The sequence below is a fragment of the Pseudonaja textilis genome, chromosome 2 (genome assembly GCF_049901715.1).
Source record: "Pseudonaja textilis isolate UNSWEBS1 chromosome 2, rPseTex1.2, whole genome shotgun sequence".
In the NCBI taxonomy this organism is placed as follows: Eukaryota; Metazoa; Chordata; class Lepidosauria; order Squamata; family Elapidae; genus Pseudonaja; species Pseudonaja textilis.
In genome coordinates, this window is record NC_141991.1 from 147,228,742 (window position 1) to 147,251,219 (window position 22,478).

At 38.1% G+C, this 22,478-nt stretch overlaps 1 protein-coding gene across 1 annotated transcript in view; it reads left to right on the forward strand.

The window, feature by feature from the left end:
- Positions 1-22,478, forward strand: part of LOC113443453 (5'-nucleotidase domain-containing protein 2-like) — a 35,393-nt gene that overhangs the window by 1,138 nt on the left and 11,777 nt on the right. Inside the window, exons 2-14 of the mRNA XM_087923193.1 lie at positions 1,910-2,072; positions 8,366-8,550; positions 10,924-10,998; positions 11,605-11,660; positions 12,338-12,431; positions 14,254-14,382; positions 16,651-16,711; positions 17,934-18,036; positions 19,206-19,307; positions 20,547-20,628; positions 21,463-21,549; positions 21,713-21,853; positions 22,142-22,206. Of these exons, the coding sequence (XP_087779319.1) occupies positions 1,910-2,072; positions 8,366-8,550; positions 10,924-10,998; positions 11,605-11,660; positions 12,338-12,431; positions 14,254-14,382; positions 16,651-16,711; positions 17,934-18,036; positions 19,206-19,307; positions 20,547-20,628; positions 21,463-21,549; positions 21,713-21,853; positions 22,142-22,206 (1,343 nt within the window). The remainder of the gene's footprint in view (positions 1-1,909; positions 2,073-8,365; positions 8,551-10,923; positions 10,999-11,604; positions 11,661-12,337; positions 12,432-14,253; positions 14,383-16,650; positions 16,712-17,933; positions 18,037-19,205; positions 19,308-20,546; positions 20,629-21,462; positions 21,550-21,712; positions 21,854-22,141; positions 22,207-22,478) is intronic.

The window sequence follows — 22,478 nt, forward strand, 5'->3', positions numbered from 1 at the left end:
TATGTTAGTAGTCTGGTGTCATTGATGTTGTTTAGGTAGCTCATCCTTGAAAAGGATGCCTTGATAAATTAGACTAAAATTGGATTCTGATTCCAGCAAAGACTATCCAGTTTGTGGGAAGAAGCAAGAATTTTCAAGCAAGTTCTGAAGTAAGGGGAGGAGAATGTTCCAGGAAGGAAAAATAAAAATTTAGAAGAAATAAGGACTCAAAGTCCAATATTAGGGAAACAAAGATTAATTCCTGTTCCATTCATCTTTAATATATTAAGCCTGAGAACTAGTAGAGAAGAAAATAATTTGAGCAAGTACCTGTTTTTTCTTCAAACAATCCAATATTCCAGGAGAAATGAACCTATATGTCAATTTTTAAATAAATAAAGCAACAAACATTGCATTTTGGCTATTGCCATTGAAAGTTAGTAGTAGACTTCTCCCAACAAAAGATATGTTCTATGTTGTGTAAAGAAATAATTGTTGTCCTACTAAATTAAAAATCCTTTTATTTTCACTTTTGTATACCCACCATTTTAAAAAGTCAGTCTTTTGTAGTTTTGATCATAAACAATTTTCCCATTTTTTTAAAAGTTATGTGACCAGTTCTATACATACATAACTGTCTAAACCTGTTAGGCTACATATTCATGTATTTGCACGTTTATTTTTAATCTGTTCCTTAATTCCAAAAGAAATAGAAATGTTGTTTCCAAAGAACTCTTTTGTTGTTGTCGTTGTTCTTGAAAATTGGGAGAAGTTAATATTTTTGAACATTTATAGATATTAATAATATTATTATTTACAAAGGGAGTGCATTGATCACAATTTCACATTATTGATTTATAGATAGCTCAGATCTATTAAAGAGCCATTGTGATATTTCTGCATATGCATGGCATCTGGTTGTTTTACTTAGTTAGGAGAAGACCAGCTGCAATTGATGAAGGTCATATAATTTTGTATGTTTTCAGAAAATGTAGCTGTGTACTCAAAACAAATTCAAGGATTATGATAAAGCTCTACAGCAGTGATGATTTCTAGCTATCAAATATATCAAAAAATAAATTTCATAATAAATTATTGGATGAGAAATGATGAGAAGGTGTATGTATATATTAAATGCTAGCCTATTTTGTAGGAAAGCTAATTAGAAATGTTGGAAGTTAAAACCCACCCCTCTCCTAAAGAAATTAAATATTTTAGGATATATTAAAAAGGCAGAATATTTCCCGTAAAAGAGAAGTAGAAACTCAGAGAGGCAGAAACTCAGCCCCCCACCTTTCTAATTAAGGCCTGGGCCAGTCTATTCTACATAACAAAGTTCTTCCTCCTTCAGGCAGACTCATAATAGGAATCCCAAATCCTTTTCATTACATCATCATCCAGCAAGGCTCAACCAAGCCTGGGACTCAGGACACAGAGTTGCCCCTGCATGGCCCCATGGAAGTCTGACAACCAATCAAAATACAAGCTCAAATTCCAAACAGCTTCCATGTTTCCAGTGTCTTTTTCCCCACTTGGAGCTGAACCCAGAAGGATATTTTCTTCCAACAGAAATATCCAATTTTCTTTCTGGTCATGACTTGATTTTATAAAAAACAAAGGAAAAAACGTTCTAATTCAACATTTCTTTGCATCTTTTTTTTGTAAACGTTCTTTGCAGAAAAGAACTCAGAGTGATTGCTGATGATTATATAGTCAGAAAGGTGATATAAATGTGCTTGGGGACAGATAGGTAACTTGTAAAACCAGCAAGGGCAGCATTTAAAAAAATTGATGGTTCCTTCCGGTTTGCCAGGCTTCGGCGGCGGGGATTCGCGACTGTGCGCGATCCCTGTTGCGCTAGCCGTCTTGGTGCCTCGGATCCTGATGGGTCTGGAAGATAAGGCTGCCCTGTAGAGGCAGCCGAAGATAGGGAGGATCTGGGAAGGGGTTTGGAGGTGTCGCAGACCCCCTCCTCACCCAGCTTAACCTCCTTTTCTCAAGGCGGTGGAGCGGCAGTCAGCAATGGCCGCCACAAAGAAACCGGCAGCTGGAAAAGATTGTGCTGGAGGAAGAAGGAGAAAGAAGAATCAGAAGTGAAAGTGTTGGCTGAGCCGGGAAAATAACAACCTTTAAAACCCTGGAACGGAATTGCTTGAATTGCCTGAAAGATACATTGTATCCCTAAGAAGAGAAAAGCAGTGGAGAAAGCTGTCAAAGGAAAACTTTTTTTATTCACTCTCCCACCCCATAGAAATAGCAGACGGAGACTTGGAAAATATATTTGGGCACTGAAGGTAATTCAACTTGAAAGTTATGAGATAAAGGATTTTTGGACTTTGGATTTAACAACTTCAGAATTTGGAAAACCCGTATTTGAGGTATGGATTTCTGAGCGTTTAAAGGGAAATTGCTGTTGTAAGTGGGGGGAGAGGAAAAAAAATTTTTTGGAGCAGAGCTTGAAAAAGGAGGAGATTGCCTAGAACTTTAAAGAAAGATATACTTCAATGGGAACTTTTTGATCAATCAGTAACCCGAGAAAGAGAAAGAGAAGAAGGAAAAAAAAGTATTAAAAGAAATAGTTTATTTGGATCTTTTAGTGACTCTGGAATTTTTTGGAATTATTCTTGATTAAAAACACTTGGGTGGTTGTTTTTGAAGAAGTTTTTCTCTTCATGATGGCATTGCTTCTGGATGAACTAAAAATTCAATATCAAAAATATAAAAAAGAAGAGCAAGATGCAAAAGATACTTTGGGCACTCTTTTTCAATTTCTAGAAATGGCGGTATGCACTTATGAAAAACTGACTACGCAGCAGGATGACTGGAATAAAGAAGAAGAAGAAGCCATCTTGGATGAACAATGGGTTTTCTTTGGGGGGGAGGAGGAAGAGGAAAAGAAAAAGGGGATTTTAAGGTTTGAGAAAGCAATCCAAAAAGAGAAAAATGAGATGAAAGGTAGATACAAGGTTAGAAAACAACAGAAAGGGGGTAAGCAGAAGAAGAAAAGGGAGGAGGAGAGACAATGGGGTAAAAAAGGCAAGGAGAAAAATAAACAAGAGAGAAAGGAGGGGATGAAAAACCTTAATGGTGGGAAGCAAGACTTAAAGAAACAAAATCTATTTAGAGACAATGGGTAAATTTAATTGAAAAAGGGATTCTGGAAGGTACATAAGAGTGTGTTTTTGTATGTGTATTTAGAGTAAAATGTGTATTAATATATATGATTAGCTTTTTAATGGTATCTATGGTGGGTTATATGCTTTTATTTTGTAATTGTAGTGTACTTGTTTTTCTTATAAAATTTATTGTGTAATTTTAGAATGTACTAATCAGAATCCCAATATAATGTAAGTGTTATATTAAGCATTATTAAGTTAGGGGAAAGAGTCAAAGACGTTACTCCAATCAGTGTACAGGAGAAGTATATTTAAAGAGAAAAGATGGATGGATAACTGGAAAAGAACAGACAAAGAATGATAAGTATTATGAATTGTATTGAGATAAGATAAATAAAATAAAACTAAGAAAGATAAAAGAGGGAAGAAGCTATATAGAAAATTGAAAATGGTAATAAGATATGGAATGATATATAAAGTAAATATGATTTTTGAATTTGCGTCTGTGCGAAGAGTTTTAACCTGGGATCAAGCAGCTTTCAGAAATGATGTTTTTTATGTTTTATGTCTTGTATGTTTGTGTATTGTTTTTTGAAAGGCAAAAAAATTTAATTAGTAAGAAATATAATCTGGATAATAGAATGAAAAGGAGAAATTGGGATAAGATATGAAGTTGAGCAGATAACGTAAATATACATATTACAATTTGGAAATATTTTGTATGTCCTACTGGTTTTTCCAGAAAGATCTTTTATGTTATTATGCCTTGATAGTCTGTGTGTTCTGTAAAGTTAATAAAATTTGTTTTTTTAAAAAATTGATGGTTGAGGGCCACAAAGGCAGGGGCATGGTTGTATAATTGAGCAGGTTCAAAATTTGTTGATAAATGTTTGGGGAACTATGAACCTTGCTATTTTAAACAAGAAAAACACATTATGTATATCCCCATTAAGACAAGCAACTAGTCTTACAAAAATTAAGCATATTAATTAAAAACAAAATGCAGGTGGAGAAAGACTGGAAGAGTAAACCAAGTGTAGGAAGCCTGACTACTTGCTGATATTTTGGACTAAAGCTCTATAAACCCAAAGCAGCATGATCAGTGGCCAGGAGTTATGGCAGGTATATAGTCCAAAATATCTAGAAGGATCCTGGGTGACTCTCTGAATATTCTTGAAGTGTTTGAGGATAGACTTCTATTTACCACAACATAATGTACCATGCAATATTGTTGTTGTTGGCATTCCCATTTTCCTCCTTGGCAGTGATACAGGATGACCCTGGATTGAGACATTGCTGAATTGCTGCCATATACACTGAGTTTTAGTATACTTTACAAAATGTTTAGAATGGGATGTTGATAAACAGCAATTACTTTAAAGCATAATTTGCAATGCCTCATATTTATTTTATATTTATATTTTCTATTTCTTAACCACCTAACTCCCTCAGAGAGTGGCTCTGGGAAGTATACAAGATAATCAGTAAAATTAATATTAAAATCAGAATTAATTTAAGATTATAAAGATTAAATCCTATGATTCTTCCCTCATAGGATTTAGATCATAATGGAAACCATTTCATTTCATCAAGCCTTCAAACCCTTTAGCCTAGCATTAATTGGCATCCATCTTGGGAGATCCTTTATTATTCTGGTGGGATTTTAAAATGATGTCTAACATATTGTAACCCATTCTGAGTCCATTTATTTGGGCAGACGATTAAAAAAAAATAAGTAAATTGGGTCTTGGCTACAGATGCCTTTGGCAAATGTAATGTCTATATTCAACTTGTTTTCTCTGGCTTCCTGAGCTCCTTTGAAGAAGAGTGGGGCGTAGGTGCTTGAATGAGAATTCAGAGTTTATGACTTCCAAGGAAGAAATAACAGACTGAAAACAGCACCGTAAAAAGTGGAGTTGACAGTCACAGTGGGTGAGCCAATGAGTAGACCAGTTCTTTACAATTCTTCTCCAGACAAGGAGAGGACTTGAGAATCACCCACAAGTACTCCAAACAGTTGCTCCTCATTACAGCAGAATCTGGCAGCTTTAGAACTCTGGGAGATGAGGGAATAGCCATCTTGCTCAATCCACAGTTAGCACCTTTGAAAGAACACTGAGTTCGTGTACTTTTTTCTAATTATATCAACAAATCATTGCTAATAGCTATTAAGAATCTTGGATCAACAGGTTTTATAGAACCAGGCAAGTTTCCTTCAGTCCTTAGCGAAACGTATTTTAATACAAGGTTAAGGATTTAAAACATATTTTGAATAAATAGCAGAGGGGCGATTAAAAGCTGGATTTTATAATGTTAGAAATGGACTAAGGATCCAAATAAATTTGAAATGAGATTTTAGAATTAATTATAAAGAAATGTTTCCATGGGAATTCTTTTTTTATTTTGAATTTTAAAAAAATAGCATAAGATAATACTTAAAAAATTAGACCATAGAGGGAAATAGAAGGAACTAATGATTACAATTAAAGAATACTTACATTTGACTTACTAACATAGAATGGGGCAAAATACCTTAACACTGGGCATATTGTTTAAACAATGGGCCCAAAAGTTAATTTTAAGAGTGTCTGCCTCTATAGAGATTATATGTAAAAGATTATGGAAGAGGAACTACTTGACAAGATTGAAATGAGTTGAAAATGAATTTTAAAAAAATACCTCTGATTGCTTTGATGTCTCCCTTTTTGGTGATAGAAATGAGATGCCCTCTTTAGATTAGAATAGGATAGGATAGGATATTAGGATAGAATAGGATAGAATAGAATACATTTATTGGCCAAGTGTAATTGGACACACAAGGAATTTGTCTTGGTGTAAATACTCTCAGTATACATAAAAGAAAAGATACATTTGTCAAGAGTCGAAAATCATTAGATACGACACTTAATGGTAGTCATAGGGTACGATAAGCAATCAAATCATACTAGGAAACAGTCAATATAAATGGTAAGTATACAAGTGACAAAGTTACAGTCATACAGTCACAAGTGGGAGGGGATGGGTGATAAGGAGTGATGAGAAGATTAATAGTAATAGTAGTGCAAACTTTGCAGACTTTGTAAATAGTTGGACAGTGTTGAGGGAATTATTTGTTTAGCAGAGTGATGGCTTTCGGGGAAAAACTGTCCTTGTGTCTAGTTGTTCTGGTGCTCAATGCTCTATAGCGTCGTTTTGAGGGAAGCAGTTTTAACAGTTTATGTCCGGGATATGAGGGGTCTGTAAATATTTTCACAGCCCTCTTTTTGACTCGTGCAGTATACGGGTCCTTGATTGAAGGCAGGTTGGTAGTAATTGTTTTTTCTGCAGTCCTAATTATCCTCTGAAGCCTGTGTCTGTTCTTTTGGGTTGCAGAACCAAACCAGACAGTTATAGAGGTGCAGATGACAGACTCAATAATTCCTCTGAAGAACTGTATCAGCAGCTCCTTGGGCAGTTTGAGCTTTCTGAGTTGGTGCAGAAAGAACATTCTTTGTTGTGCTTTTTTGAGGATGTTTTTGATGTTAGGTGTCCATTTTAGCTCTTGTGATATGATAGAACCTAAAAATTGGAAGGTCTCTACTGTTGATACTGTGTTGTCTAGTATTATAAGAGGTATAGGAGGGTTTCTTCTAAAGTCTACCACCATTTCTACGGTTTTGAGTGTGTTCAGTTCCAGATTGTTCGGTTACACCACGAGGCAAGTTGTACAATATCCTGTCTGTATGCAGATTCGTCGTTGTCTCGAATGAGACCAATCACTGTTGCATCATCTGCAAACTTCAGTATTTTAACAGATGGATCGTTTGAGATGCAGTCATTGGTATATAGGGAGAAAAAAGTGGAGAAAACACACAGTCTTGGGGGCCCCTGTGCTGATTGTGCAGGTATCGGATGTGATTCTGCCTAGCTTCACCTGCTGCTTCCTGTCTGTTAGGAAGCTTATGATCCCTTTACAAGTGTATTCAGGTGCCGCTAGCTGGTTTAGTTTAGTTAGAAATGTGTCTGGAATGATGGTATTGAATGCTGATCTGAAGTCTACAAAGAGGACCCTTGCGTAGGTATTTGGAGATTCAAGGTGTTGTAGGATGTAATGCAGAGCCATATTAACACATTCAGGTCATCTGCTAGTTGCTGATTTCCTTCTGCCTGGGAAGGAGGTTTGCTGAAGCCAGTGACGTTTTTAAGAGTTTTCCACATGTTTGCTGGTTCATTTGTTGAGAACTGATTCCTTAACTTTTCAGGGTAGCTTCTTTTTGCTGCTCTGATCACTCTTGTTAATATGTTTCTGGCCTGATTGTATAGCATTCTGTCACCTTTTCTGTAGGCTTCCTCTTTGGAACAACATAGCTGCTTAAGTTTAGCTGTGAACCAAGGTTTATTGTTACTATATATTTGCAGGTTCCTTGTCGGTACACATAAGTCTTCGCAGAAGCTGACATATAATATTACAGTATCTGTGATCTCATCTAGAGGCATCTTCAAAAGCATTCCAGTCAATGCAATCAAGGCAGGCCTGGAGTTTCAGCTTCACCAATCCTCTCACAATCTCTGAATTCCTTTTTCTTAGTTTCCTGCTTCACAGAGAAGTAAAGTACCAAGTCCAGACCTTTAACCCATCTTAATCTCTGCCCCCACCTTCCTCTTAGAACTCTTTTAGTACATTGTAAGAGGTAGTACCTGATGACTATCTGTGTGGAAGATTTCTTTGATGGATTGCTTTGTATCCCATCTTTTTCTGTATAATTCGGGTTTCCCACAACAATAATCTTGAGAGGAGGGTTGGGATGAGAGCACAACTGGTCTAAGGTCACTCTGCCAGCTTCCATGCTAAAATTCACAACCTCTTTATTTTCTGATTCAGATCCAAGAAGAACAAGGAAGACAACCTTGATGGAGGTATGCAAGCTCTCTTGCCAGATTGATAATAGCCTTGCTAGGCAGTCCAGACCAGGAAATCAACTCCACAGGAAGACTAAAACCACTTTTTAATTGAGATTGGCTATATTAGCAGAATCATGCCAGTCTGACTTTATTATGTTGCTCACTCCCTCTTACAGTTGAATGAATTAGGAGAAGCCCGAGTCACTTCCAAATGTTATCTGGTTGTTGTGGATTTCAAATAGGTTTTACCTTTCTCACTTTGGCAATGGAGCTTGTATAACTTAGTCAAGATCATCTTCCTTATTTTCTACAAAGCCTTAACCAAACTGGCTTGTAGCAACCATTATGTCATCACAGCTTGTCCTCCATGCTTCTCTTTCTTGATTTAGATTTGCTCCCACCTGGTGTCTGCAACCTTCTGAACCCTTCAACCATTTACGCCAACAATGAGATTTCACTGAAAACCATCGGTGTCTACGGCTTTGATTATGACTACACCCTGGCATTGTACTCCCCTGCGCTCCACTCCCGCATCTACAACACTGCCAGGGACATCCTGGTGGAGCAATATAAGGTACAACCTGACCTGGGGTTGTTTTCTTCTTGTTGACAAAATATCAAAGCAATTAGGATTCTGGTGTCCTTGGCTTAGTAATTGGGCAAATGGGAAGCAACTTTTTAACAAAGTTTTAAACTCAGTTTTAGAAGCATTATATTTATATAATTATAATTATAAAAATTATATGTAATATTAATACAACAATAACAAGTATCTAGATTATACAGTAATTATATAATAAGCTGCATATTTTACAATAAATCCTACATAATAAAAATAAGTTAAAGCAAAAGAAAACCTCAACTAACTAGAATAAAAAAGGTGGTAATAAAAACAAATATAAGTAAAAGGGCTATTACATAATACCATACAAATAAATGAACGTAAATAGGGAAGAATCCATTTTTAATTAAAATATCAGGTTAATCAAGTTTCAGAATTATCCTACAGTTTTCAATTTCATTGCTACTATTCCATTTTTAGACAGTGAATATAATCTTAATATGTGGAATTGTACTGTCTGGTCTGGTCTTGTCTTTTCAAATATAACTAATTGAAAGGCTGACAATTGACAGTTTTCATTCATCCATAACATGAGCACTGAACTTCCTTTAAATTTATTAAATTTCCAGCATAAAAGGAAGACAATCATCTGAGCTTCTTAATCACATGCAACATGTCTGAAATTCCATAAAACTTGAAATCATTAATTGGGTTTTTGTGTGTATTGAGGTGGGTGGGCTTTGACAGCTGGCAACTGCCTCCATAAGTCCCTGCAGTTTTCTTGGCAAGATTTTGGAAGTGCCTTTGCCTTGACTTCTTCCTAAGACTGAGAGAGAGGTACTAGTCCAAGATCAAGGCTTGTAATAAAGCTAGACTCACAGCCTCATGGTATCCAGCCTGATGCTTCAAAGTGGCACTCTTAACTGGGTAGTATAGGATACTTCTAATTCTTTCTTGCGTATTGTTCAAATTTCTTTCTATAAATGACAATTGCAGTAAGTGTTAAACTCATTAAATCCTTCTTCAGTATGCTCAATGCCTCTAGGGCTGTGGAGGGATCAAGAGCAAACAATAAAGACAGCAAGCAATATATAGGTAATCCCTACAGTGCCTGTTGTCTTGGTTAAGTAAAAATTGTGATTCATTAAGCGAGCACCTCCTCGGAACTTCCTGCCAGTGGAGATTCTGGTAGAAAATTGCAAGTTCCAGCTGGCTTGCAAGCAGGTTAAGCAGGCAAGTAAATGTTTGTAGCTGGGTGGGAGAGAGAGCAAGGAGTTAGCACATGGTGTGAAGGTATGGCATGAGCTCCTGCCAATTGGGAGAGAGTGCTGGGGAGGTTGGGTTGATGCAGCAAAAGTGCAGAGGGACTTGGGGAGGTTGAGTGGGTGGGGAGACCATCCATACATGCAAGCCAGTTGCTAAATGCCAGTTCATGATCACAGGATCGCATGGATGCTGGGAATGCTGGAACCAGATGTAACCATTACTCATTCAGTGCTGTCGCAACTTTGAATGGTCACTGAACAAGTGATTGTTAATCCAGAACTACCTGTAGTTGTACTTGTTGGCATTTAGCCATTATAGGCAAATTATATTCCTTTTGTAAAATCTCAGACGTTTATTATTCCTGAGATTACAGCTGATGAAGAGTAATACTTGTTTTTAAAAACCACATTTTCCAAATAGGACAACTACTAGCCAGTTTCACATAAGAATTGCTTAAAGAATTACTTTCTTGTAGAAGCAAAAATAAACAGTGGAACTCAAATATGCGTAATTATCTTCAATGCTAAGAAAATGACCAGATTCTTACTATAAGTAGAACTAAGAGCTATACTGAATGACAGCTCTCAAATTGAGCTTAGTGGCAAATAGTCATTATCGTTCTCCTTGCACTAGTAAATAAAGTTAGAAAGTATGTAAAGGAAAGTAGCTTGAATACATTAGGGCCTGGATAGACGTGATAGAAGAGACCAATATTTACATGTCCACATGTAAACTGGTCATTTGTGTTTTAAGGTTCTGGTTTTTATGTCAAAAAGAATGTTCAGATAATGAGAAGCTGAATCAGCTGGGATTTTTGACTATGCTTAAAGGGGCTTTTCCTCCTTAAATGTACAGTACTTCTTCCATGTCCTTTACAGTGAGAGAAGAGATCCCAAATGGTTGCCTCTTTGTTGCCTTGCTTGATTCTTTATGCATATTCTCAATTTCCCTATCACTCTGTTCATGGTTTGATTTTGAAAGCCAGCGATTATATGCCTGATAAAACTGTATCCAATGATTCCAAGCAGTTTACTATGTCAATTTCAAGAAAAATGGTTAACTTAAATTCCTTAGAAGATTGCACATGTTGACATACTTCTCTTTGTTTTATCACATCAGTATCCAAAGGGCATCCTGAAGTATGAATATTGGCCTAACTTTGCTATTCGGGGCTTACATTATGACATTGCAAAGGTGAGAGAGAGTTTGTCATTTATGTTTCTGGGGGGTTAGCAAATTTGTCTAGAAGGTCGGAGGTCTTTGTGTGGTTGCTTGCTTTTTCTATGAACTCTCCAGAAACCTTTAATTCGAGGGTCCAAAATGGCAGACTATCAGAGGTGGAGGGGTTGGGAATCGCCATGTGAACCAATAGGAAGGAATAAATTCATGAAGCTCAAATCTGGTGCAGATTTATTTCCTGGAATAAGGTGGTCAGAGGATCTTACATTCTATAGTACTTTGGAGGCTGTTTGCACAAATGTAAGAATATTCAAAATATCCAACCCAAGTGCCACAGGATTACAGTCTTAAGTCATGTAAATATTACTGCCTTTATTATCCAGGAGCTACTTTTCTGAATAACTGATATGTAAGTCATCTGTTGAGGGACCCACGTAAGCTTAGGACAGAAAAGTAATGTTCCCCTTTTTTTTCTTTATGGCTGCCAGTATAGAACCCAAGGGACAATATTGTTGAATGTGAGCTAATCACCTGAAAACATTTAGAAAATATATTTGCAAGGTTTAGGAATCCTAAGGTTTCTGTGTAGATACTAACTCCACTTTTCCCTGTCCCCTCTAGGGCCTGCTCATGAAGATAGATGCATTCCACTATATTCAGTTGGGTACTGTGTATCGGTAGGTATTCATCATGTTGTTTTCCAAATGGCTGGGCTGGCCAAGTTCAGACCCTACCCTAGCTTCGGGCTATTCATGATTTGCAAATTTACAATTGGCCTTGGGAAATGCTTATGTTTCTTCCTTGCCTGGCTTACACTGAGAGTATTTAGCAGTAATAAATACCTGATCTCAACCACTGTCAAACAAGGCAAGGGAAAGAAGAATTTCCTGTTCTGCATGAAGTGGGCTAGAAGCATTCCTGTAATGTTCTGGCTTCTAATTTTCAAACTGGTTGGCCTAATGACAACATGTTGGGTCAGAATTGAACTTAACTGTTATATGTCTGCATTGGAGAGTATTTTATTATGCCTGTGAAAGTTCTTGTCCTTCTATAGCTCACACTTCATTTCATGCGACCCAAGAATTATACTGAGTTGCAAAATGTCTGATGCCTATTGTAATACCGTCACAAGAATATTTTAATAAGATATTGTTATGTTCTAACTCAGTGTCTCTCAGCCTTGGCAGCTTGAAAATGTGTGGACTTCAATTCCCAGAATTCTGGCTCGGGAATTCTGGGAGTTAAAATCCACGCATTTCGAGCTGTCAAGATTGAGAAACACTGATCTAACTTAAAAATATTCCGTTATTGTAATTCTAAGCAACTCTGTCCTCTTTTGTAAAATCTTGTGCAGAGGCTTGAAACCTGTTCCAGATGATGAGGTTCTGGAGATGTATGATGGCACCCATCATATTCCTTTGCACCAAGCCAGTGGCTTCTATGGAAAGGTAAAATTCCCAGAGCTGTCTAAAAGTGTTAGTTTCCATTCCCAGACAAGCTGTGTGATTGGATGATAGCTGGACTGAGTGTCTTTATTTAATCTGCATATTAGTGGTGTTCATGAAATGGGGAAAATATTCTTTTGAACCAGAGCAAACTTTTCTAGAAATCTGGATTGCTTATAGTTAGGCAGAGCCAAACCTAGAATCTTTGGATTGATCCAGATATTGAATGTAAGATGAAGCAAGTGAGTCAAAGCTGTTGTGCCTTATCCCTTCTTTTCTTTTTTCCCATCAGTAGCTCTCAGCACAACAGACCTCAACACACTTACTCTTTTCTGAATTTTGGTAATATCACTGCAATTTTAGTGTCAATCCCCTTTCTTTTTTATAATATTTTAATTAAAAAGTAAAAAAACCTGTTACAAACTATAAAAAAAGAAAAAATAGTGCAGAAAAAAATAGAAAAGGAAGAAAAGAAGAGTATCGTTAAGAAAAAGAAAACAATAAACAATTTTAATAACTTAAAAAACAACATCTTATTTGTATACCCGGTACAGCATTTTTTCCATATCGTTCTTGTAGACTGTCAAATCCACTTTCAGATTAGTCTTATCCTGTCCAATAAAACTTGTTCTTTGATAACATCTCTCAACAAAGTCTTATCTATAGAAGCAAACATTCTTAAAATTACCTTCATGTTCCATTGTTCCAAAATATCCTCCAGTATGTCCAATGTTAAGGTATTTTGCTCCATTCTGTATTAGTACATCAAATTTAAATGTTCTTCTCCTTTAATTGTAATCTTTAGTTTCTTTTGATTCCTTCTAGTGTCCAATTTTTAAAGTTTTTTTTTTAATTCAAAGCAAAAGCATTTTTGCATGGGAAGGATTCTTTATAATTAATTCCAAAATCTTATTTCAACTAATTTAGACCCTAAGTTCTTTTCTAACTTTCTAAAATCAAAGTTTTAGTATGCACCAAAACAAATTCCTTGTGTCCAATCACACTTGGCCAATAAAGAATTCTATTCTATCTATTCTATTCTAATCATCTTTTTGCTGTTAATTCCAAAATAATTTTAAGTTCTTAAATTTAAACTTATTTTGCTAAGTTTGAGGGAAACTCATCTGGTTCCATAAAACCTATGGATCTAATGATTTCTAACAGGCAAAAAGTAGTATGATTAGAAAAGGAAGTATGCAAATCTAGTGTCCTTCAAAAGGTGCTGACGGTGGCTTAAGTGAAGTTGGTTTTTCCTCATCCCCCAAAGCTCTGAACCACAGTTTTGTGGCCTCCTCCCAAGAAGCAACTGTCTGGAGCATTTGTGGGGAATCTTAAGTCCTCACATTTTCTGGGGAGGAATTGCCAAAAACGGGCCTACTCACAGTTCTTCATTTCACCATGATTATCAGCTCTGCTTTTAACTTAGCTGTTTTCAGTTCTCATTTATTCTATGCAAGTTGCTAGTCACTTTCCTTCTTAATAACCTATATCTAATCTCTCTTTCTCTCTCTCTCTCTGCACTTTCCATCTAATCTATCTTTGTCCAAATTCCAGATTGTTTTGGAACAATCTGAATGTTGACTTTCTTAATTCTGCTTTTTGGAGGTTAATGATGTGTATGTGCTTTTGCTAAAAAGTCAGAGGGGTTGAACTGAGTAACCATTAATTTCTACATACATTCTTCAGACTAAATGAATGAAGATCAGACTAACGCTAAATGAATGAAGACCAGAAAGCATTCTAGTCTTTTCTTACTTTAAAAAGGAAGGGCCTAATGGTCTAATAATAATTTGTAATCCTTGCCTTCTTTCTCTTTTCCTTCCAGGGCCCTGCTGTTAAACAATTCATGGACATCTTCTCTCTGCCAGAAATGACACTCCTGGCTGTAGCCAATGACTTTTTCATCAGCAATGATATTGATTACGACCCCATCCATCTCTACAAAGATGTTACGGTATGTTCTTAACCCGCCTTGGCCAACTTCTCCCTTTTCACTCTTGTTTGTCTAGGAGAACTTCTGTGTTGAAAGTTAGGAGGAGGAGGAGGAGGAGGAAGTCTGTTGGCTGGTAGTTGTGTATTTTCTTCCCAGTTCTGAATGGGGGTGGAAGTCTGGCAATTATTTCTGGGAGGTTTTGCAGGACATAGTGTCCTGTGTGATTTGTCCTACAGCAAAATGACAAGATTTTAGGGTCTGGAGTTCTAAAGACCTGCATTAGTTCTGTTGGTTCCCAATTCTGTTTTTAAGTAGAGCTTTATTCTAGAAGGTTGTGACGTACCTCACCAGAAAGGAACAGGCTGTCCTGAGCTAGAGGAGGACTTGGGACGTGCTGCCTCTGAAGCTGCCAGGAAGGCTTATCTGTAAACCCAACTGCTCCAAGGCGCACGTATTGAGGGCCCCTCAGCTTATGTTTTCAGCATGTTGTTTTTTTGAAAGTTAAAGACTGGAAAAACCATCTGTTCTGGCACTCTGCCTCTCTGGAGGCAAGAGGTCAGAATTGGCACTCTCGTAAATAATGTTGATCCAATATTTTCTGCTCCTGCCCTTTTCTTCAGCTCTCTCTCCCACCTGCAGAAGAACCTTAGTCTACCACCAGAGAAATGTGAATTGGCACTTCTGAAGTTTAACATTGAGAGGTTATCATTTAACCTGTGTGTGTGAGGGGGTGGGGGGGAGAAACAAGATCAGGTTACATGCAATGCTTGAATAGTTTAAGGAAAGAGAGAACAGGGTCAACTGGAGCACATATCCTGTTCTACTCTGTGTGTGTGTGTTGGTAGCCTCACTTATTCTCCACCAACCCCAAACCAGACTGAAAATTTAACCTCATATACTTTGAAAGGAATTGAGGAAGGAATAAACAATAATGAGGGAGAGAGGAAATAGAGACAACTGAACCAGATAAGGTTTTCTGCATTTTAAACATATCTAAAGACATGGCCTTTTCTTTTTGCAACAAATAAAGAATTTTGCTGCAACTTCAAGATTAAAATCCGACTTCTTAATCATTACAAGGCTAATGCAAGAAAACAAATTTGGCTAAACTCTATAATGCCTTTTTTCCTACATATTTTTAAATGATTAGAAACAGCCTTGTAGGTTTTTTCAGATCAAATGATCCTTTCTCAGTTGTCCCACAGGCTGCTATTTGCATATGTGCAAAACATACAAATACAAGTTGCTTAATGTTTTGTTCCACAAGGACACACGAAGGTTTCTTTTCCTAGCCTTTTGCTTTCAGTTCTTTCTCAGGTTGTATTTGTCTGGATGTTTTGGTACTATTGTCATATTCTGATGTTGTTTTTTTTAGTTTAGTTTACTTTATTGTCATTGCACCTCATACAACAAAATCAAACACCATCTTCATTGCACATCATGACCATGATCAAGAAAATAAACACAAACACATATCCTTCACCCTCCACACATTGAACCGAAAACCCCCAACACTGCACCATTACTGCACTATACAGTAGAATTCAATAGAGCGACTGCCCTGGGATAGAAGCTGTTTTTCAGCCTATTTGCCCTTGTTTTTATTATTCTGTACCGTCTGCCAGATGGTAATAGTACAAAAAAAGGGTTCCCAAGATGAGATGGATCTTTGAGAATGTTTTGAACTTTCTTAAGGCAGAGGGAGCTATAAAGCTGTTCCAAAGAGGGTAGAGGGCAACCAATTATCTTTTTAGTTTTATTTTTTAAATTAATTTAAATTAGTTTTAATTACTTTAAAGGATATATCTATTTTAATATTTTACTTTGTGGTTTTAATTATTACTTATGAATTACCCAGTTACTTTTGTTGTTGTTGATGGAACATGTATAGAAATACCAAGAGCAAATAAATTTAAAAAGGATATATTTGATCATTATCCACAAAGCAGAGTTATGGCAAAGAGTTAGTTTCACTCCATCATGCCACAATTATCTACTGGTTATCCAAACCACAATCACACAATCATTACTGCTATTTAAAGTTTTTTAATTTTTAAAGAGAGATCAGATCACCAACCTTGAGTATTTTTTCTGGTTTATTCTTTAGAGCATAACAAAGAAATAAAAAGCAGAGGCGAGACTGAAGGCATCATAACACTGATGTGGTCTCTCTACTCACTGAAACTTATTGCATTTGAAATGCAGCCCAGAGATAGAAATATCAGGGCCTATAATGTTAACATTTATTCCTGGAATTCCATTTCTTTTTTTCTTTCATCATTTCCACAGGATGCCATCCGGGATGTTCATATTAAAGGTTTTATGTATAAGTGGATTATGCAAGATTTGGGTGAGTATCTATCTACTATACCAGTATTTCTAAGCCTATGCTGGCTGGGATATTCTAGGAGTTGAAGTTTGCACAGCTGAAAATGGCCAAGGTTGAGAAACAGTGTGATATAGGAAAAGCAAGGAAAGAGGCTGTTAGTGATGAGCCCACAACTCTGCCCTTATGGCATACAGGTAGTTAAGTCGTTGATTTAGCGATAGCAGTTGGGACCAGAATTTTGGTTCCTAAGCAATGAGGTTGAAAAGCAAGCTGTCGTTTTACTGCATCACTTAGTGACTGTAATCCTAGCTTTCTCAGCTGACATTGTTAAGCGAGAACCATGAGTTAAGAAAAGAGAATTCTAGGTAAGGAGTTCAGGGGTTCCTCAGGGTGGGGGAGGCCCTGGAAAACTACGTGCAGGCCATGTATGAGTTGAGGAGGTGCTACAGTGCAGTACAATGCTGCAGCCACTCCTGGAAACCTTAGCCATCCCAGCTCAGCTCAGCAGTGTGGCATGAAGCCACTGTACCCCAGGAAGCCTCAACTGCCCTACCAGCCCAGCAGCACTTATGACTGCAGGGGCGCTGCTACCTCCCTTCCCCCACCCCCTGGATCTATGCCCATTTTGTCACCCTGCTCAAGGGCACTCATCAGTGGCCGCATTGGAGCTGGTGCTGAAGAAGAAGCCCAGAGCTTTCAGCAGTCTCAGCCAGCTGCCCTTGCCCCCAGATCTCTGCTTCAGATCTAGCACTGCCCCTGTGCTGATGGGGCAAGGGGGCAATGATGGGACTTTGCACAATGCTGCTGGCATGGCTGGCCACACTCTGGAGCTTGAGGCTGCCTTTCTCAGTGGCAACAGCGGCTGGACCGAAGCAGAGGCCTAGGAGTGATGGCATCTGGCTGAGACTGGTGAAGGCCCTGGGCCCTTACTTCAGCACCAGTTGTGGTGCTGCCTCCATCAAGTGCCACTGCAAAGTGGCCAAAAATGTACAGATGGAGGGAGATAGGCAGGTGGAGGGGGGAATAGCAGCATCCTTGTGGTCAAAAGAACGTGTGGGCTGCCAAACACCCAATTTTTGATTACACGACACTGGGGATGCTTCAATGACTGTAACATTAGGCATGGGTCACAGCTCCATTTTTTTTAATGCTGTCGTAATTTCAAATGGTCACTGAACAAATGGTCATAAGCCGAGGATTGTTCGTAATTCTTAAAGGCGTCTGTTCCTCTTCCTTCTTCCAGAGCAATATATCCTGCATGGGGATGAAACCTACGCTGTGCTGCACCGTTTGGCCAAAAATGGCAAGAAACTCTTCCTCATCACCAACAGCCCCTTCAGCTTTGTGTGAGTTTAAGCATGCCTGGGCTCTAAAATACTTCTGGGTCATTTGGGATCATTTTTATTTTTCTGAAGTTACCAGAGACTTAACGTTTTTTCCAAGCACTTAACTTTAGCTTTAGTTCAACTGGTGAATTGGAATTGCATTCCAACTTTTTTTTTATCTGGATGCAAGTTTCTTTTCCTTATTTAATTATTAGGTTTACATTCATTATATTCATTTACCTGGCTCCTTTTTTATCAATGTTTTGTATTTTTATGTTTTTAATGTTTTTATGCCTTTTGCTGTATGCTCCAGAGTATATAGCAAGTGTGTATACTAAATATATCATATGAAGAGTGTGATGGGCAGTACCCAAATTTGATAAATAAAAATCAGTTCTGCCTTTCATTCGAGAGCTCAAGATTGTTTATATGGCATTCCTTTTTATCCCCACAACAGCACTAGGAGAACATATATGTTTGATTAACTAATTAACCATTATCCTGAACATATCATACCTTCCCTTTAAAATATCCCATTTCTCTCTTCTTTTTTTTCTTAGCTACTCACAGCACCTCATTGAACAATATGAGATGGGAGAATAAAATCTCCAAATAATTGCCACTCTCTGTTATGTGGGAAATCAGTGGGTTTAACCCACTAACGTTTTATTCATTCTTCTTCTGAAATTGAGGCCTTTCCCTGCTCCATCCTTGGCTGTGAGAGCCCACTGAACAATGGTTGATTATTTTTTTCAGGTGGAAGAGGTATTATCAGAATGGTGCAGGGACCAAGCAATAATAATAAATAACAATAAACAATAGCTACAGTGTCAAGTATTGACAGATTTCCTGAGGTTTCCTTCAACTCTTTCCACAAGTGAAAATACATAACCTCTACATCTGTTTTAATTTAATTATTTAAGTAACATTTTAATTTAATCTAGATGGGGAACATTTTGAGGTGCCACTGATAGCACAACACTCTCTGGCATCTTATTGCCAGCTCTAGTGAGCTTAAATCAGCATTTCTGAACCTTGGGAACTTTAAGCTCTATAGACTTAAATTCCCAGAATCCTCTAACCAGCATGATTGTTGGAGAGATTCTTGTTTCACAGTTTTTTCCTACTCTGTTCTTTTGGTACCACTATCCCCTCCTAATTCTCTTCCTTTTTCTCCCTGTTTCCCCTAGTGACAAAGGAATGCGCTATATGGTGGGCAAGGATTGGCGAGACTTCTTTGATGTGGTCATAGTCCAGGCAGACAAGCCTCATTTCTTCAATGACTGTGTCAAGTGAGTGTTGCGTGTTGGTTTCTATATGGGGATGAGGTAATGCACGTCCTGAGGGCATTTGATACCTTTCTAGTTTATGGAATTGGCACACTGCTGCACATACATTCTGATGAATTATACTCAAGCCAGCAATTTGTGGGCCATGTTTAGTCTCCTTGACCCCTTGTTTTGCAGTATTTAGAGCCCCTGAAGATTGCGCTGCAGAAACACAGCTGTACATAGAAAAAAAACATGCTAGAAATTTAGTTCTCCCCTAACGCATTTTAAAAAGGCAGACAGAAGATTGACTTTTCAATCCTGCTAGTAATGTCACTGTGTCACTATCATGCTTGCTACAGTTTTCAGAACTTCCCCAGGTTTTTTTTCAAGGCATGGTCTGTGCCTGCAATATTGCAAAAAGGTAGTGTTTTTCTCAGTCCTGCCGCTGTTGCTCAATTTCTGTGGAGAGTAGATGGATTAGCGCATGTTGTGTACTGATAATATGTGGCTTGGGGGGAGTGCTCTGAGTAGATTATAGCTCAGGCCTGAAAGCACTATGAAAACTACTCAGGCTAAAAATGAGGGAGTTGTTCCTTTAAGAACATGAAAGCAAAATATCCTGCCTCGGACTATTGGCAGAGTTCTTTGGTTGCAGCATTTCATTTGCTGGTCGTTGGAGAGGATTTTTTTTCTGTTCTCCTGCAGAGTATATTTTAACTTCTATATTCTAGCACTTCCTTTGTCTTTTTTTCTTTTTTAGATTTTTTTTGTCTCCCTACCTTCAATCATCATCTGTTTCATTTTCTGTGGAACAATAAAAAGTAGAAATAGGAAATTTGAATTAACAATTGCTGACTGTATGAGAGAGGCTGCAATGAACTATACTTGAACTCTGTATATCCTGATTTCCTTTCCTGATGTAAATTTACATTACCGGCCATTATGTAGGGGTTTGGCCATTACGTAGGTTTTTTTTTAAATTCTCTATGCAAGACTTACTTAAAATGTCTTTTCAAACCTCTAGATACGTCAAAAGAGTATATAATGGGTGTTTCACAAACTTGGCAACTTTAAGGCCTGTGCATTTCAACTCCCAGAATTCCCTAGTCTGCATTAAAGAATATGTGCCTATGTGTGAGAAACATAACTGTGGATTTTGGAGTCAGATGTTGGGACTCCTGTGCTGCCCTCCCCTTGTATAGTGGAAAGCAGAAGACCTTCCTGGCAGCCTCTCCAACTGATACTCATTTTTCCTTCCAGGCCTTTCCGGCGACTGGATAGCAATGGAGATCTGCAGTGGGACAAAATAAATAAGCTGGAGAAAGGACAAGTGTATAAACAGGTAGGGAACATTGACATTAGATGGTCTGTGTTTTTGAGGAAGCAAGGTAATACATGCAATATGATTTTAATACCTTGATCCTTGAGCGTGGTTAACTCCCATCAGCATAAAAAAATGAAGATTGCTGCTGGTACTTGATGGTTTCTCCTGCTAAATTACTAATTATCCACCTTCAACCTTCTCAGCCCTTTTGAACTTCTTGGTGAACTTTGGAAGGAAAGTAAGTCAGAGATTTAATGAGATGAAGGAGGAATTTCTTCTCTAGTAGCTGTACCAAAAGGGCATAACCCCCAATTAACCCAAGCAGAATCATTTTTCAAATCGCCTTTGAGATTTGCCCTGTGAGTATGAGAGAAGAAGCACATGAGGACATGTTTCCGGAGTTGCAGTTCTGGGCATCTGTTGTGACCTACTTTTCAAGAAAGGTGCCACCTTCCTGGAGTCATGGACCTCCTCCTGCTACTGATGTGCTTCTTTCCAAACTTCTAGTCTACCTACCATCTCTGTCTGGGACAGAGGGTGGAGTGACAGAAATAAGAACAGCTGCCGGCTCTTGCTTGGATCTGGTTATTTAAGTTTGAGGATGGAGACTTGGCCAAGGTTGGACAACTAAGTGAGAGAAAAGGCAAAAGGGGGATTGGGTGTTATATGATAATTTGCTCAGAGGTCTCTTGAGTCCCAGAGACAGTGTGGATCTAGTTTTTCTGTACCTGCAAGATGTGAAGAACCTTCCCTTTTTCCTCTGTGATATCAAATACTGTCTATGAATGTTGGTCTTTTATCCATGCAATTCTTCTCATCATTCTAATGCAACATTTCTAACTACAATCTTAGGGCAACCTTTTTGACTTCCTCCGGCTCACAGGCTGGCGTGGATCCAAGGTGCTCTATTTTGGCGACCATCTCTACAGCGACCTGGCGGTGAGAGTTTTGGGCATAATCCCCTGGGACATGAAGAGAGGGTTGGGTGGAAGTTGGGTCTTTTAGATTTTCTTCCCAGCCCTGGGGAAAGAGTGGGATTAGTTCAGTGTGTAATGTCTCTTGTGATCCTATACATCTTATCCATTATGTCTCTCTGCCTCAGGACTTGATGCTGAGGCATGGCTGGCGGACAGGCGCCATAGTTCCTGAGTTAGAAACAGAGACGAAAATGGTCAACACAGAGCAGTACTCCCAAGCACTCACTTGGCTACAAGCCTTAACTGGATTGCTGGAGCGAATGCAGGTAGGATATCACGATGCTGCTTGGTTGCTAGGAACGGAAGGGGGAAGGTCCCAAATTATTGATGGAACCAGCGTGGAAAAGATGTATCCCCTGAGGAACGTAGGCCAGGGAATACCTAAAACAGAATCGCAGTCAGTTGCTCTCAAGCCAGTTAACTCAAAATAAATGGGGCCTGAGGGACGAATGAGCTTCAGGGGAAGGTGAAATTTGGTTCTAAGCAGCTAATTTAGTGAGTTTTGAGAGAGGATTACAGGGTTCACTAACTTTTTGGTTCTTGTTCCTGAAAAGATGTTTCAAGATTCCGAATCCCAGCAGGTGCTGCAGGATTGGATGAAGGAGCGCCAGGAACTCAGGTATTTTATTTCTTCGCCCTTCTTTATCAGGGGCTTCAATATGCTAGTTCAGACTTACCAATTAACTGCTTTCCTGCTTACCCAATTCACAAATAGGAACTGCCTCCATCCTACAGAGCATAGAGGTTTTAAGTTTTTTCTTACAAAGTGAAATTGTATGCCCATACTCTATTGCCCTTTTTAGCATTAAAATATGAGCACACTGGCCTCTAAATTTTGTAGAATTAATTGATGGTTAATAACTGATGGTTTTACCTAATCTTTTTTTTTTT